Source organism: Opisthocomus hoazin, chromosome 15, assembly GCF_030867145.1.
Source record: "Opisthocomus hoazin isolate bOpiHoa1 chromosome 15, bOpiHoa1.hap1, whole genome shotgun sequence".
NCBI classification, from domain to species: domain Eukaryota; kingdom Metazoa; phylum Chordata; class Aves; order Opisthocomiformes; family Opisthocomidae; genus Opisthocomus; species Opisthocomus hoazin.
Window position 1 is genome coordinate 22,842,672 of NC_134428.1, and position 17,199 is coordinate 22,859,870.

General features: G+C 38.5%; 1 protein-coding gene across 5 annotated transcripts in view; it reads left to right on the plus strand.

The window, feature by feature from the left end:
- The window catches only part of USP22 (ubiquitin specific peptidase 22), a 113,554-nt gene that overhangs the window by 46,689 nt on the left and 49,666 nt on the right, over positions 1 to 17,199 (plus strand). For 4 of the 5 annotated variants that reach the window (XM_075436396.1, XM_075436400.1, XM_075436399.1 and 1 more), the window contains 3 exons: positions 8,132 to 8,245; positions 8,806 to 8,850; positions 13,704 to 13,805. In XM_075436396.1, coding sequence (XP_075292511.1) covers positions 8,132 to 8,245; positions 8,806 to 8,850; positions 13,704 to 13,805 — 261 coding nt within the window. The remainder of the gene's footprint in view (positions 1 to 8,131; positions 8,246 to 8,805; positions 8,851 to 13,703; positions 13,806 to 17,199) is intronic. The other variant, XM_075436397.1, reaches the window with a different exon arrangement.

Genomic DNA, 17,199 nt, shown 5'->3' on the forward strand with positions numbered 1-17,199 from the left:
GCGCTCTTAACACATGAATAGTATCTCTGAAACAGCACGTAATGAAGTTTTTGGTTGAAGTCTTGGTCTACTCTAAGGCCCAGTTCTGGAGTTAAAGAATAGAGGTAGGTGACATAGCAGGACTGAGGCTCTGTGGTTAAAAGACTAAACAAGAAACAGTTGGAAGACTGAAGTACCATTCAGTTTCTAAGGAGACTGGCAAACAGTTGATTTCAGAATTAGTTCTGTTAGAGTACATTGATTATTTATTGGGTCACAAACTGTTCGTTGAGGAACTGTTTTTTCTAAGTATATGCTGAGGTAAGGTTCAGTCTGTTAAACACATTTGTGGTGAGAGGAACTGGGTGGGTGAGCATAATAATAATGCTTTTAGATTAAGTTGAGGATTTTTTGGTGGAATTAACAAAGCTTTTGCTTCCTCTAGAAAATGACATTTTTTTCCTCTGAGTCCGGAAACGTGACAAAAAGCTATTTCTGCACTTGAAGTTGGTCAAAGGAAAAAATTTGGTTACTGCCGCTAATACATACCTGTCTGTTGAAATTTAATATGTAGAAACAGAATGCTTATGTAAAGGAACGGCAGTAAAAGTTGTTTGATTTCCATTGGAGTTGGAAGGTATTGACTGTAGTGTTAATGCTGCATGATGGCAGTGGAGTTCTCTTGTAAACAGCGAAGGCTTTGATGATACTCTGTGTGGAAGGGGCAATTAAAGCACTCCCCAGTGCAGTGTGTTGCAGTGCTAAAGTAGCCATTTGGTTTTTGCTGTTGCATTTAGGCTCAGAAAGGGGTAGAAAAGGTCATCTGGGCATTTTACCAGCCTCTTGATTTGACTTCTGTTCTAGTGTTTTGCTTGGTGTGGGTGTTGAAAAAGTCTGTTAAGGAGATGAAAGCAAATGGAAAACAGGATACAGTGTTTTTCAGTCCTGTCAGAGATGGATTGTGTCAGACTAATACATCTTTTTGACAATATAACTGATTTTCTTAGGAAAAGGAAATACTCTGGACCTAATTTGTCTAGATCAGGTGAAGAATTTGACATTTTTCCCCCTTGGAAATTATTACATGAGGTGGAAGTGACAAAGATTAATGTAAGAATTGTGGTATGTATGAAGCAGGGTAAAGGGAGACTGAGGATGCGTAAACTGCAGGTAGCGTGTGTTGGAAGCATGGACTTTACTAGCAGGACCAGTCCTGGTTTACCGCTGTTTTCTGCTAATTGAAGAGAACGAATTGTATCCGTGTATGAAATTCATGATGGTCACAAAATTAAGCGGTATTGCTTATACTGAGGAGGGCTGGGTAGTCTTGTAATAAGAATTAAATAGCTTCATTGGCTACAGTCATAAAAGTGAGATGAAATTTGATAACAGAAAGTATAACTCTTTGTACTTCAACATAATAATAACCTTGTGATGTAAACCAGAGCGTTCATTGACTGGAAGTGGAGAAGGAGAAAAGCGTTTTGGATATACAGGTCAGCAGCAGGGTATGGTTTTGAACCTATGATTTTTCTCATACCATTAAGATATAAAAATATCTGCTGTTCTAGGATGCATCGTGCAAAGTACTGCAAGCAGTTTTTCATTTGCGTATGTGACGCACATTCCAGCATGGCATTCCTATAGCTTAGCTCAATTTTGGAGCCAGACTGAACTCGTAAGAAGGCAGCCGGCGTGTGTTCATTGCAACTGTCTTGTGCTAGGAGCTGCTTTGGTAAGGGAGGGTAGTTGTGAGCTCCTGCAAACCATCATGAGAAAGCTCCTCATAGCATCAGAACTGACTCCTGATGACTTCTCTGTACACCTGGAATATTCTTAGCCCTCAGAAAGCCAACCTTCTGAATAGTTGCCTGCATATTGCCAGCTCTGCATGCATCTGCTTGCCTCAGACCCAACTACTAACTACTGTGCAGTTCTGGATCTTACTACTGCTGTTACTGAAAATAGTGCTTTGTGGTTAAGTCTCCACTGTTGATCAAATGAGAATATGCAGATGAGCGCAAGCATTCTGCATCATGGCAAATGAAGCAACGCAAAACTTGGTGGCTGTGATTTTGGGATTCTGCCCCCAAATTTCTGAAGAAAACAACAAGATTAAGTGGGGGATGTTGAACAATTTTGCTCCTTTAAACCTGAATAATATTTTGTGGGATCAAGAAAAGGTGCTTTAGCCTGGAGGATTTAATCCTTTTCACTTTTCAAATACTTGCTACAAACAAGGGAGCTGTTGAAGTTTTTGTAGGGTCAGAGAAGGGCAGGGAGAAGACTGACAAAAGGCAAAATATCTTTTATAAGAGGAAGTGCAGGGCAGCTTAAAGATAGGCATGCTGCAGACTCCTCTGTAGTATACTGGGTGCATGCACCCAGTGTACAAGTTGTGTGTGTGTGATACATGTATTTCTGAATAAGGTCAAGGAGCTGAAGTTAATATTTTGTTCATAATAAATTAACATAAAATGTTTTGACAGATTGGTTCCTCTGAATTAACAGTCAGAAATATTTTTGGTGTCTAGATTCCCCAGGGATACCAGGACATATTTCCTTCATCTGAACATCTGATCTTTCCTGGCTTGAATTTGCATGTTAGTGTAGGATAATACTCTAAACCATCACAGAGGCAAGCGTACAGCATAGAGGTTGGGCATTTGGCTCCTCGTTTTTCAGTGTAGTATTGGGTACTTGCCATGTTTGGATTGCAGGCAAATCGGTCCCTTTAAATATTAAAATATTAGATCTATATGGGGCCAATAGGCATCTTAGAGACTTTAGAGCACAGCCCACAAAAACACTTCTTATCTGTCGGCTGCTGGTTTAAAAGAAGTAGTAGTAGTAGTACTTGGAAGAATAGAATGGTTTTATCTCGAGTATTAGGAGAAGAAAATACCATTTCTGTTACATATTGAATGTGTGGGGGAAGGATAATGCTTAACTGTGGCTATAATTTTTAATGTGTGTTACAAGATTTGGTATCTGACACTGCATTATTTTGGCAACAAAAGGAAGTTTGGTGTCCCACCACCTTCTCCCCGCCCTGCAGGTGAGTACCTGCGATTCGCATTGATTTCAGTGCAAGCTAGCTTGGCTCACCATTTAGCAGGATAAACAGCGTATACGTGGAGAATTGATAAGGCTGTGATTGCCTTGATACAGACTGAGAGAATAAGGGAAAAGTGTGAATAGCCTTTAATGTGTCTGCTCACTAGTTTCTGGAAAAACCTCAAATATGTAAGTTGATTGATGCCTCAGATGAGTCTGCTGGTGTGTTTTGTCATCTCTTTTTTTGTTTTTTTTTTTTTTTCTTATTGAGATTAGTAAGATTTTTTTTTTTTACTCGTACCAGTAAACCTTAATTTCTCATCAGTTTCCAGGTGCCAAGAAAACAGGAAGAAAGCAATCAGATACTTGTTTTGTGCTAATATATCACATAGAAGAAAAGTGGAGAGCTGGCTGAAGTTTACAAAATCACTTCTTGTGGACTTGAGACTATTATCTAAAACTGGTTTAATGATTAACACTTCATACAAGAAATTAGGGAGTATGAATTAGCCTAGGATGTTGGCTTGGAATACTGTCTAAGAGTTACCAGTTTAGTCTCCTTTTGTTGCACAAGTTGAACAAAATGTAGGTGACTTGCATAGAGTAGGAGTGTGTGTTGATTTTGGGTTGATAACGTGCCAAGACTGAGTCACAGAAATTCACAGTGGAATTAATTTCAATGCAGGTAAAAATTGACCTGAATTCTGTGTAGCTGAATGTTTTATTGTATTTGAATGCAACCAGTGTTCCTAGGAAAATGATCACAGAATCACAGAATGGTAGGGGTTGGAAGGGACCTCTGTGGGTCATCTAGTCCAACCGTCCTGCCGAAGCAGGGTCACCTACAGTAGGCTGTAGAGGACCTTGTCCAGGCGGGTCTTGAATATCTCCAGAGAAGGAGACTCCACAGCCTCCCTGGGCAGCCTGTTCCAGGGCTCCATCACCCTCAGAGGGAAGAAGTTCTTCCTCATGTTCAGCTGGAGCTTCCTCTGCTTCAGTTTGTGCCCGTTGCCCCTTGTCCCATTGCTGGGCACTACTGGAAAGAGCTTGGCCCCGTCCTCCTGACACCCACCCTTCAGATATTTGTAGGTATATATTAGTTCCCCTTGCAGCCTTCATGATACCAAAACATAATTCACAACTACATGATATCTGATGGAAGGCTGTTGTATAATGTGAAGGATCCCATTTTCAACTGAGCAGAGTTAGTTCTGTTCACCTGGGTTTTTAAAAAACTGAACCTACAAGTTTCCTAACTGGATGAGACGTGTGTGCACGTGCGCACTCTGGATGTAGCACGCTTCCCAGATTTTTTTACATATTGTTGTTTTGTTCCCATCATCTCTGGTCTCTTAACATTTTCACAAGGACGTCAGTAGATATTTGGCAAAGTAAAGCACTCGGACTTAAACAAAACACTTCACTTGGCTCCCAGGCGGAGAGTTGGAAGACCTCTTGCTGCCTAAATTTAAACTTTCACCCCTGAGCTGTTGTCTTTTGAAAATTACTGTCACTTGCGCTGGTAGATAAAGTTGCTCTCGTTCCCTTATGATCTTCTGTGATGCTTCATTGTTTGTCTGGGCGGATAGCTTTATTTTTAAATGCAAAATGAATCTTTGGACTTTCTCTCTCTTGTATTGCAGCGGTTTAGAATTTTGTATGTGAAGGGGTACAAGAAGATTTGACGTCAAAATAATGGTAGCCTGTTGTCAGCGTAGAAGGTATGAAAGCAAAGAAAAATGTTACATTCCAAGAGGCCTTTTCATTCTTAAATTACTTTGCCTGTGATCCACAAGTAGGTAGTTCGAATTCCTGAAACGGGAAACTAGATTGGTCAAATCTAATAAAGTGACATTATGATTCTTCTGGTTCTTCCCTGTGAAAGAAAAAAGTATATGTCTACTGAATGTATGTTTTATTTTTCCAGTGTAATCAATTCTGTACATGTATTAAGATAAAACTCAATTAAAATAGTGGCTTTACCCTCCGCCCCCTTCCAAGAGGGGTGGTAGTAGTGTTAGGAAAAGCAGATATTGAAAGGTAGGAGTAGCAGCTATGCTGGAGGAGCCTTGGAAAAGGGCTGTTTATCTTGAGGAGTGTGGGGCGTCGTGGCAGTTGGCAGTGGATTAATCCGAAACATCTAGGCTTCTTGGTTTGTAGTTCCCAAATGTCTTACGAATTTGAGGCCCATTTCTGTTAGTTTTGTGATCCGCAAATAATGAAATTTGTTACACGTGTGTTCTCATACTTTACTGTCATAGTGCTTTTTACTGAATTTTCTGGTCAGGTGTTTTGTGGTACAGCTTCACAGCAATTTAGTTTAAAAAAAACAAGCAAACAAAAAACAAGCAAACAAAAAACAAGCCAACCAAAACCCCCCAAAAACCCCGTTTTAGCTTGTTTCTAACAGTGAAGTGAAATTTGTGTTGTGCCCTGCCAAAAAAAATTGTTGAAGGGAGAAAGTTTTATATAGACTTTGTCCTTTTGGGGTGGTTTAACTTCAGTTAGTGCTAACGATGTGCTTGCTTTGGAAGCATTCCGTCAGTAAGACGAGTCCCTGCAGTGGCTCCTCCGTTGGGGACCCTCGGCCCCGCACCTGCCAGGCAGGTAGGGGGGCTCACCAGGGTGACTTGGTAGCGGATGTTTTGCACTTTGCCCTAAAGAAAACATCGTTTTCACCTCAAGAAGACCAGAAGGAGAAGGTTAAAGTACATTTCAAGGGAAAAATTCAAATTATCCTAATTTGAAACAGTTAACTTAGGAACTTTACTAGTGGACTCTCTTCCTAGGGTCCTGAAAGTGAGCAGCCGTGTTCTGGCTCTCATGAGAAACTCCTGTCCGTCCTTTGTGCTGTAACCAGGCCTGTACCAGCTGCCTTGTCACTGGTGCTTGAGGTAATTTGTCCGAAACCTATTGCAGTCGTCTTAATGCCGGTGGAAGTGTTGGCATATATACAACTGTATTGTTCAGATAAGTATGCTGGAGAGAGGACCTTTCCTCAAGAGTCCTTAATCAGGCGCTGGACAATGACAGCTTTTACTCCAGCAGTGTTTCCGTTAAACTCACTGATTCTTTACACCAGAAATTCATTCTGCTCTGAACAAGTGGTTTCTGTGAGGTGATCTGTTGTTGGTTATGATCTTGACATCTATACTTCATCACTTGTCCGTGTAAATCCAGAAAACTGAGAAAAGTAAGGAATCCTCTGAGCACAACGTAGGCCTGTCTGTTCTGATGGTCGACTGAAGGTCTTAGTGCTGACAGAGGGTCCTGTTTATTGAATGTTCTGCTGGGAGTGGGACTGGCCTGTTTGTGGGATCTGTTAAAAAATAGGTGGAGAACAATATTTGATTTTGTGTTTTGAGACCAATACTTTGGATTTTCAACAACTCTCTGTTGACAACTCTGTATAACGGGTAGTGCAGTAGATAATGGACTAAATATTATACAACTCTAATACTCTGTGGCTCAATTGTGATGATTTTTTTTTCTTTTTTCCCTTCCCCCCTGTGTTAGGTTGTCTTGTTATTCATCTCCACCTCGGCTAAGATTCTTATCCCTTTTGTGATACTTTGCTAAAGGAGTTTAAGTTCTCTGGGCACCAGGGTGAAAATTCTGGTGTTCAGACATTACACAAAGTAGTGCAAGCAGACCTTACCCTCTTCCACAAACTGATTGTGGTCCGAATAGACAAAACAAAAGTGTAAAATAGTGAAGCAGGCAAGCAAGATGACAGCCAACAGACATTAAGCGAAGTCTTTAAAGTAGTCATTCCCTTTATTACAGAATATGAGAAGTAACAAACAATTTTGCATAATCATTGAAAAAGTGATTTTTGAGAGAGGAGGAGAAGGAGAAGAAAAAGGGACGTACAGGACTAAAGGAGAGGAGTAGTGGGTTGTGAGATAGGTAGAGGCTGCGAAGGATGGATGAGACGTGGTTAGAAGCTTGCCAAGCTCACCAGCCTTACCAAGGCTGCTGTGGGGGAGGGCACAAAGACTGCACCTTTCTCTTCCTGATGAGACTGGCAGCAGAACTCCTGCTGCGTGGCGTGTGGTTTGCCTTATTGATAACTTCAGAGTAACCCAGTGCTGTTTCTTGCAGGCCACCTCTTGTGGTAGTGGGTTCCTAAGTTTCTACCATAGTGAGATTTTTTAAAATAATGCTACTTATCTGGAAATAAAATGAAATAAAACAAATGGAGGATACGCTCTTGAGGGAGAACGGTGATGTGTTTCTCGGCTGTCTGCTAGATGCAGATCATATGTTAGTACCTGGCTAAGAATTTGTTAGTGCCCACTGATTTGATTTTTTTTTTTTTTTTCCCCCCTCTGGTTGTGGCTTTTTCCATATCTATATACTGAAAATAAGCAATTTGCTATGATTAGTTTGCACTTACTCTTCAGTATATGTTGAAGCAAAATGTCATTTCGCAGTTAGCTGATTTATTTAATTTCTTGGCTTTCTTTTATGCAGGGTTCTGTGAGAAAAACATTTTTAACATTGGTCAGTGTTCATATGTCCATTCAAAAACAGCATGTGAAACAAGAAATTGAGAGACATGTAACCTGTGCAGTAAGCTACTGTGGAAAACCATTCCCCTGGACAAGTATCTTTGACCTTTCAGTGCTGTCTTCCGTTTGAGCCTTCATCTGGATAGGTGCTTTCTAATTATTGTAATGGCTTTGAACAGAAATTACTGAAGTCTTAGAAAAAGTTCAAACTTGCATATCAAATCTAGTGGTGCTAGTTCTGCATGCATTTCAGTCAGTCACTGTAATTATGCCTTTTGGTTACTTATGTCTTTGAAAGGTATATTGTGAATTACAAACAACTTGAAGGCAGCTAGTGCTTTGTTGTCTTGCGCAGCTTTCTTGCTGTGCCAGAAGCAATTCAATAACTCATACTGTAACTGGAAAAATATCCCTGTTTTTTTTCTGGTTTTTTTTCCCCTCCAGATTCAAGGTACAGATTTTACTTTTTGTGAACTGCTGAGAAGAAAGAGTGCCTGACTTGGAAGCCTGATTTAAAATGTCTTCTAGTTTATGAACTCACATCTTTTTTCCTCCTCCCCAACTTCCCTTCTGTTTTGCAGCCATAGACCTTTTGTATGGGGGTATATACTGCTTTATGTGTCAAGATTACATATACGACAAAGACATGGAACAAATTGCCAAAGAAGAACAACGAAAAGCTTGGAAATTACAAGGTTTGGTTTTCCTGCCTGAATTTCTTGTTTCTGTTTTTAATCATACCTATCCCTCCCATTTGTCAATGGCAAAAACCAGTAAGAGGAAGAAAAAGCTCTTTAGAGATAGTAGTGCAGGCCTTGGGAGAGAACGATGTCTAGCTATTGCTTTCCAGGAGTTAGACTGTTAGTTTAACATGTGCACCACACCTAATTGTAGCAAAAATATTTAAATTTTAATTGCAAAAAATATAAAAATAGCTAACATTAATCCTGCAAAACTTGCATAATAGCAGAATCAGATCTGTATTAGGTAGAAAATGTAACAGTCTGCTCCTTTCGGCTAATTTAGGCAATACAGGCAATCAATCTGTTCCCCTCACATGAAATGCCACCCTTGTGTGATTTTTTTTTTCTTTTTTTTTTTTTTTCTTTTTTTAGTTAATAGAACGTGCCAGCTTACTTACACACCTGTGCTTTTGTGGTACATGCACAGTATCTATGTAGAAATATTTACACACAAATATATGTACACACATTTGTTTTATTCAGTTTGCTTTCCCTAATTTTTTCTTTTTTAGCCTTCACCCCAACAGTGGTTTCTCACTACCAGTGTACAATGACAGGTAAGAGGCGTGGGCTGGCGACGCACTTCACTAACAAGCGTCCCTTTGCTGATTATCCTGCCATTTTAGACATGAATCACAGTTAAGAATGCCAGTTTTATCGTGCAAATTGTTTTCCTCTTGTTTGGATATGTTCCAATGATTGAATGATTACAGCAGACTTGATTTCATATGCCCTTTCCGTAATAGAACTACTCCAAACCAAACCTTTCTCTTTTTTATTTATTTTTTTTTGAAAGGAAAGGAAGTAGCATTTACCTTTAACTGAGTAGTTTTTGAGCATCAGTTATAAAAGCATGTCATCTTCCATTTCCAGTGGCCTCTAGGGGGTGTGTTTTCTTAAAGTGGGAAAGTCTGTATCTGAAGACAGATGACTTCTGTCTAGTAATGTCTCTTACTGAATCCATGGCATCCTGTTTCAATGTGACAGCCTTAGTCAGGGCTGATATGACTTCAAACCATTCTTAACCTCATTTCCAATTTTAAAAATAGCAGCTAACGTCGTATTAACTAGAGCCTTTCTGATGGCATATCAAAAGTATAGCTGCTAGTTTCTTAGTTCCTACTACAGACCCCATTCTACTTTCTGCTTTGCCCCGTTTTGAGGGAGTGGAATCAGAGGAAAGGAGGATAGTGAGATCGCCAGTGAGCCATAGGACAAGAAAATACGGCTTAAAATGCTTTAGCACAAAGCACTGGTTTTCAAAGCAAGGCAGAATGGAAGGAGTTTCTAAACCTTTCATTTAGGCTGTGCACCTCATCTGAAAACACCTTCAAAAACCCTTCTAAGCTGTGATGTTTAAGGCACCAAACTAATCAGCTGTAACAACATAGCACTTCTTCATGATGCTATAGAAGAGGAAGGCCTCCCAGTTCCTTACTTTTGAATAAGGAAATTCAAAGAGCAATTTCTTAATTGTGTTGTCCCAAGCAAAGGATATATTTGTGCCTTATCGACTGAGATACAGCCAGTTTGTCCTCCAGTGGATGTCAGGCTGCTATAGCTTATATTCTAGGGTAATTACAGCTACAAGATTGTTCATCTTGTCACCTTGGACCACAAAGTTGTGCGGTGAAGGGAAGAAACACCAAGAGGAGCTGCCAGGCAGAAGAACTTCTCTATACTAGTTAACTGACTAATGAATGGTATATTAAATATATATGTGGGTGTATATTTATATGAATATGCACATTGCATCTTCTGTCACTGGAGAGCCAATCTGTAATGACCAATGAAGATATAAAATGAAGAGATAGACAATGATACACTTTAAATTACTGGTGTACACAGTATAGACAATTTTTCTTTAAAGTTATGGCATAGGATCTTTGTTTTATGGCTTTGCATCGTGAAACCATGTGTGTTTACCCGCAAATTTATGTAAGGAATGGGAAAGGGAGATACATGCGAGAAACAATGGAGAATTTTATCGTCTTTTTTTCCTTCTTCCTCCATTGCTTCAATCTATCCCCTCCTTCCTGTAGTGACTTGTGTTGTCTGAAAGATGATAAAGGGAGAGGGAACCCTTCTTCCTCCAAACTGAATGTCAACTTCAGTACAAACCCCAAACTCGGTGTCTTGGTTCTATATTTCTACCACAGAGTTAGTTAACATCAGATAGTGTTGCCAACTTAGAGAACTTAAGAAGCGGATCCAGTCTGCAAAAACTGAGATTGGCTTAAAACTTGAATTGTCAATGTTGCGTATTTTCAGACTTCTATCCATGGTGCTTGAAGGATATTAGTATGTACTTTTATAGATGCTCACATAACAACATGATGCCTGGAGAAAAAACTTTAAGAAAAACCCCAAATATAATGAGATTCATTTCATACTCTTGTAATATGAACTTGTAGTGTGATGAGTTCCCATGTTCAGCTGGAGTTCAGGGTTATGTGATGTAACTCTGAACAAGTTGCAACTCAACCATTTTTTTTCTTTTCTCTACTGTTGAATATTCTTTAATAACGAGGGAGGTGAGAATACATGGAGCCCTTCATTCTAATTAACATTTGGATTTTTGGGTGGGGTGGGGGGGCGAGGGGTATTTGCTGAAGTATAGCAAAGTAAACAATCTATACTAGTGATTACTTGAAAAATTATGACTTCTATGATCTAGAGCCTTCATCGCCTTTTCCTTCACTCATCCATATCTCCCTGATAAAGTCTCTGAAAAAATTGTAATTTGTATATTTGACCTAGTAAAATTAATTCTTGGATGGAGATTTCACATGCTGACTTGAATCTCTGGCTATTTTATAGCATCATTTTTAAAATGATGAATTTTCACTCCTATAACGCTACTTTCCTTTAATTGTAAATGGTAACCTGTGCATGTCTTGCAAATCTTTAAGGTAGTTTATATTGGAGTTTTTGACGTGTTTGTGGCAGTTACTAAACCTTTTTCCTTTTTTTTTGTTATTGTTGGTTTGGTTTTTTTTTTATTTTAAACACTGAACCATTCCTAATAAATGGTTCTGTTTTCCAAATTTTCAAGAGTAATAAAACCTCAATATTGTTGTTAAATTATATAGACAGAACAGAACACCTTTTAATTTCTGTCGCTGACTTAACTTGTGCTCTGTCTAATGAAAGGTTCCTGTAAGAAAGTTTTCTGTCTGTTTTGCTCTGTATTTGTTGTGGCATTAACTGTATGTGTTTTTCTGTTTGGTTTCATTTCTTTTTAATTGAACAAAATTTGATTCACCCAGAATCCTGCAAAGTAATCCAGTTTGTCATGTTTAACTTCACTTGAAGGGTTGCTCTTGTGAAATGCTTTGGTCTGCATCTTCTATAAGCATTTAAGCTATATAATTGTATATAGATATAAATATATATGAATAGTCCCACTGACATATGTGGAACTATTGCATGCCTAAAGTTGAGCGCACATGTGTTTCCAGGTGTGAATTTTGTTGTATTTGATTTAAAACAGGATTTAAACATATCCAAGTTTGTTTTTATTACGAGATTTCATCCCGTTGTCAGATTATACGAACTGTGCTTGGCTGTGTTTAAATTACGGTGAACCCAAATGCAAGAGTTCACGTTTACAGCTGGCCAGTGCAAAAGCTGGTACTAACAGGGTGTTGAAAGTTATTCTGAGCTTTTTTACAAACCAGTTTATATAAATTCCGAAGGGAGTATTGCAAATATGAAAAGGGTTGCTGGAGACATCTAATACAAAACTTGTTGCAAGCCAATGTTCTGTCATATGTGAACTGTCCATATGTGCGTCTCTAAAGTTGCTTCATGCGTTTGCCTATGCATACTGTGTAGTGTGTTCAAAGCATTGCAGCTGTTTTATCTCATCAATCTGTTACACAGTAATTAGTTTCCTTTTCTGTTTTCCTGGGTGTGTAGCTTGATGCTGAACCTTGGATAAAGGAAAGGGACTGTATGATCCTGGTATTCTTTCTTGTGCTTCTTGCATAATCTATTGTTGAATCAAATAGTGAGAGATGGGTGCATCCATGTAAATAAGAATTTCCTAGTCCTCAAGAATCTGAAAATGAGACCTTTTATTACTAGAACCTGGAGGGTCAGTAGTAACTATGAATTGAACATTTTTGGGTGGGTAGCTGCTGACAAGCATAGCTATTTCTGAAAATGAAGATCAAAGAGCTATTAAAATTTAATGTATATTATGCAGAATGTGTAAGCCTCTAGCTACGTTTTCTACTCCCCTTCTTTTCATATGTATGATTTATAATTTATTTTCTGTAGCACAGCACTGTTTCTGCTCCATGCATTCTGTGAAAAATAACTCTTAATTGACTTTAATCCTCAGTTTTAGACTATATTGCTTGTCATCTTATTATTCTTTATTGTTAATGCCAAGATGCTTATGTGACTCACTATAATTGACCTTGCATAGTAGCTGCTCTGTGCTGCATAGAATGCTGCAGCAATACTTAGCTGGTCAGCACATAAATCGTCTCTCTTGTTCTTGTATCAGACTTACATTGAACACAACTCTGTGCTTGCTTTAGAGCTATTCTCTGTACTACTTACCTGACTCATTTCTGCTGTGCTTTCCTTTGAACAAAAGAAATGTATTGGAGCTACAGTGTTGATGTTTAAAGAGAATAATGACAGATTTTAGCTGCAGCTTATGAGAAAGGGTAGTTAAGTATTTGGAGAGCTTTGGTTGGTTGGTAGGGGGGAGGGTTATGGTTAAACCTACTACTAATGGCATTTTTAGGTAACGTTAGATCTGTCAGTAAAGTGATCTCAAGTGTTAGAACTTGCTAATACTCAGTCCTAGATCACTGGTTATAAGGAGGGACCATACTCTGTAATGGTATATCCTAAGACATGTAGTAACTACTTAGTATATTGAATTACTAAATTCTGCTGTTCATCTGTAAAGATTAAGCCTGTATCTGTCCATTAAGTTGGGTCAATTTTGATTTATTTCATAACTTGTCAAAATTTGGTGATGAGATTTCTTGGTTATCCTGTATCTTCTCCTAAAATCATATGGTGGTTCTTTCATTTGACCTCCTCTGAGCACAAAGAAATGCATTTTTGAGTAGCAGTGGTTTATTCTTGTGCTGGAATGTCTTTTTAACTGAAAGGAGGATTATAATCCAATAATGGAAAATTTATTTGGGCTAAGTATTCTTTATAAGTAAAGAAGTGTTTCCGTTTTTTTTAGTTCTTATTTGTTGGAAGATTGATATCTTTCTGAAGAATATTTTTTGAGGGGATTAAAAAGAAACCAGTCTCTTGTAGTTGTACATATATTGAATCTAACTTAATGGACAGCATGTTGAAAGTTTTAATTTGAACAGAGGTTTTTAATCTTTTTACTAAACAGCTTCCTGAAACTTTCTTTTCGTCTGCTTAGGCATTGGAGAGAAGTATTCAACATGGGAGCCAACCAAACGAGAGTTAGAATTGCTACGACACAACCCCAAGCGGAGAAAAATAACCACAAACTGCACCATAGGTAAGTTCTAGAAATCCTTTCTAAACCCAATTCTCATCCACTTGTAAGTTCAAAATTGTGTGGTGTTTTTCGATAAATATTTTTACCCTGAGGTGGTAGTTGTAGATTTCCTTAACTGTTAGGATAACAAATTTATTTTACACTACCTTTTTCTCACTATAGAAGGATATCTGCTCTGTCACTTCAGGTACTGAGGATGAACGATCTGTGTAACAGCTACAAAACAGAACTTTTTTTTGACAATATACATTTAAAGACTTTAGCAGAAATCAGTGATACTGTCTCGACTCAGTCTTCATCAGCGGTCCAATGCAGGGAAGTATGAAGGGAAATCCTGTTGTTGAGATGTATGCTTGACTGTAGCAGTATATTGGGAAATGCATTTTTAGCAGACAGAATAAGCACAGTGATGTCTTTCTGTTTCAGATTGTAAACTCAAAATGGGGTCTCTTCAGTTTCATATTCACTCTGAAAAGATGCGATTTGATCTCCATTGTATGTCAAATAGCAGTTTTGAAATGCATATCAGATGTTTAATGTTTGGTGTTCAGTACTCTGACATGTGGGCATGTATTTACTTATGGCTGGAGAGTATATGGGTAAGGCTGATGAAAATGAACAGTGTTGTCCAATTTTTTTTTTCTCCTGTCTTTAGTCTGGGGGAGTAGGGGGCTAGAAGCAGCTTCCTGACAAGCTCTAATGAAGATTATTGGGCATTTTCCTGTACTGTTAAATACACAGTAACACTTTATTGGTGAAGATACAAGGGCGAGATGTAGCTACAGGCATTGGAAGTAGGAAACTGTTAAATTTTTTTCCTAATTTTAAGCTGCTTACTGTTTTGTGAGAACGCGTCATGCTTTCAGCATATTTACTTTTGTCAAAACACACCAAACACAATTGCTAAAACTTTCTAATGTCATGTTTCTAATACGGTAAATCATATTTAATCCAGAATATGTGTGTAACTATCTGGAAAAATGGACTGAGAAGCACAGAGTAAGTTGTAAGTTGAAAACGTGTATGGCATGGCAATTCTAAAGAAGGGACCTATGTATGTGCAATAGTGGAACAGGAAAGACAGTTGGAAAAACATCTGGGCTTTAGAAACTTCAAGCAGCCTGGGAAAAAATAACTAGGCAAAGATTGCCTGCATCATGTTCACAGTGGGATTTTGTGTTTTATGAAACTGCAGTATATTTTGTAAAGGCTGTTACAAATTACTCGAGATAACAGAACTGCACATGTCCAAAAAAAAAAGTTTGATAGAATTTTGAAGGTGAATGTGACCTTTCTGAAGAATTGAAGCACATTTCTATGTTTCTTTTTCCAATTTGAAGGAATGCTGTGCCTACTTTTAAAGGATTTTAAATTTTTCAGTCTATTTAAAAAGGGCATGTCTGGTTGCATGAAATCTCATACAACGCTGCATGGGCGGGGGAGTGCTCGTGAAACACAGGGGATAAGGGAAATGACTGATCTCTTTACTTCTGCAGGCATGCTTTTAATAATTTCTCCTACTGAGCCCTGGAGCTGTCTGTGTGCCGAGATTTAGAAAGAGAAAAAAAATCAAAGCACCCAGGAGACATAATGCAGTTTTGGGCTACAGTTAAAAGAAAATGACTAGCTTTCTTTCACAAAAATACATTGGGGGTTTAGCTGAAGGAAGAAAAGACCTGCCATTGTCCTTGAGCCTTTTCTCTCCATCTAACCTGCTGCTAAATATATATCTGCTTCAGAGTCTTTTTCCCTTCGCTTTCCTCACATTGACTTGTCTGTTTGCAGTTTCAGATCAGTGAAGAGCCTATATGCAGACTGAAATGCTGCAATTATCTGGACATTCCCATTTCTCTCTTTTTCTAATACTCAATTCTTTTGACATCAAGTTTTTATCAATCCCATAGCAGATATTAGTGAATCCAGTTTATCTTCTGAGGTAGGTAAATGACTCTGAGAATAGGCATAATGTCCAGTTTTATTGCTTCTGAAAATGAAGATGATGTTGATAACCATCTATAATAAGCATTGCACATCTGTTGATCAGTTCTGTTTACAGAAGAGTCTGTTAAAGTATAACCAACTGCCTTTTATGTATAAAATGCTCTCTGCAAAGCTGTTTCAAGAGAAAGGCCAGAGGTGTTTGCTGCTTTGTCTTACCTCGAGAGATACACTGGTGCCAGTTGGGAGACAACATGTTTAACTGCTCTGCGATGACCTGAAATGGTTATTGTGCCAATGCCTGTTTCAGCATTTGTGTAAGACAAATGTGGTAGTGTTAGAACTAAAGTAGGTGGGACAGTACTCTGAAACCTAGACAGGCATGGCCTGGAAAGGATGCACTTAACTTGTATGTGAAGGACTTGCATATGATTTTGACTCCTAATAATTAAATACATTAAACGATGTTATTCATATGTGGAACACACTTAGGTGGTAAAGTATGTTTTGTTGTAGTTTCCCGGTACATCTGTATTATTTGCATGACGCATCATTTAGGTGAATGTTTTACTCTATGGCAGAACCTTCTTTGTACATAAAGGGATCTTTTTATTCCAGATTTGTAGCGATCTCACAATGCTTTTCAAACAGTTGGATGTGTCTGCTGCTTTTTGAGCTGTTTGAAATTTTATACAGCTACGGGATCCTTTGTCTTTCCTTGGCACCATAATTATGTCTGAAGAATACTCAGTCATGAAATTAATATGTTGGAAGATTGAACTGGTAGTTCCTTAGAGGAAATACTGTGCAAAACTCCTAGCTTTTGGTTTAGTGAAATGAAATGATGTTTCCATGTGACAATTTGAAAGCCATTGAAGAAGGAACTTCTTGTTCACATCCTCGAAAAAAGCAAAACAAAAGACCTCAAAAAAACCCAAAAAATTTTGCTTCATTCACTATTAAAATGATGTGTGTGTTTCCATTTTCCAGCTAGTAAGAAGACAGAGTAGGTAGCTTTGCTTGAATTACTATTTTGCCATGGAGCAAATCTCTCGTCAAATGAAAACTCACGTCAGGCACCGCTGCGGGCTGTAGACACTGTGCTGATTCCTGCCTTTCAGGATGTAAACAAAGGGCTGTTCCCAATGTTATACAAAAGTGTCTTCAAAGTGACTTGGAACACTCTGTTAGCCAAGAGGAAACGTTGAGCTATCTATGTGCAAGAAGCCGTGATGAAAAATCCTCGCAGTGTGGATTTTATGTGAGGCGTTTCATACTGTGATGTCGTAGCAGACTCGAAATGTTGATGGAGTTTCTGTATTTCAGGACATTCAAGAAGAGTGTACAGTCTACTCAGACCATAAACGTACACTCTTTGGTAGCAAGATCAGCTCAAGACGTTCTCAGACCTTGTGCCCGGATGCTATAGCATGCTGCCTTTTTCATTGTGCTGGTG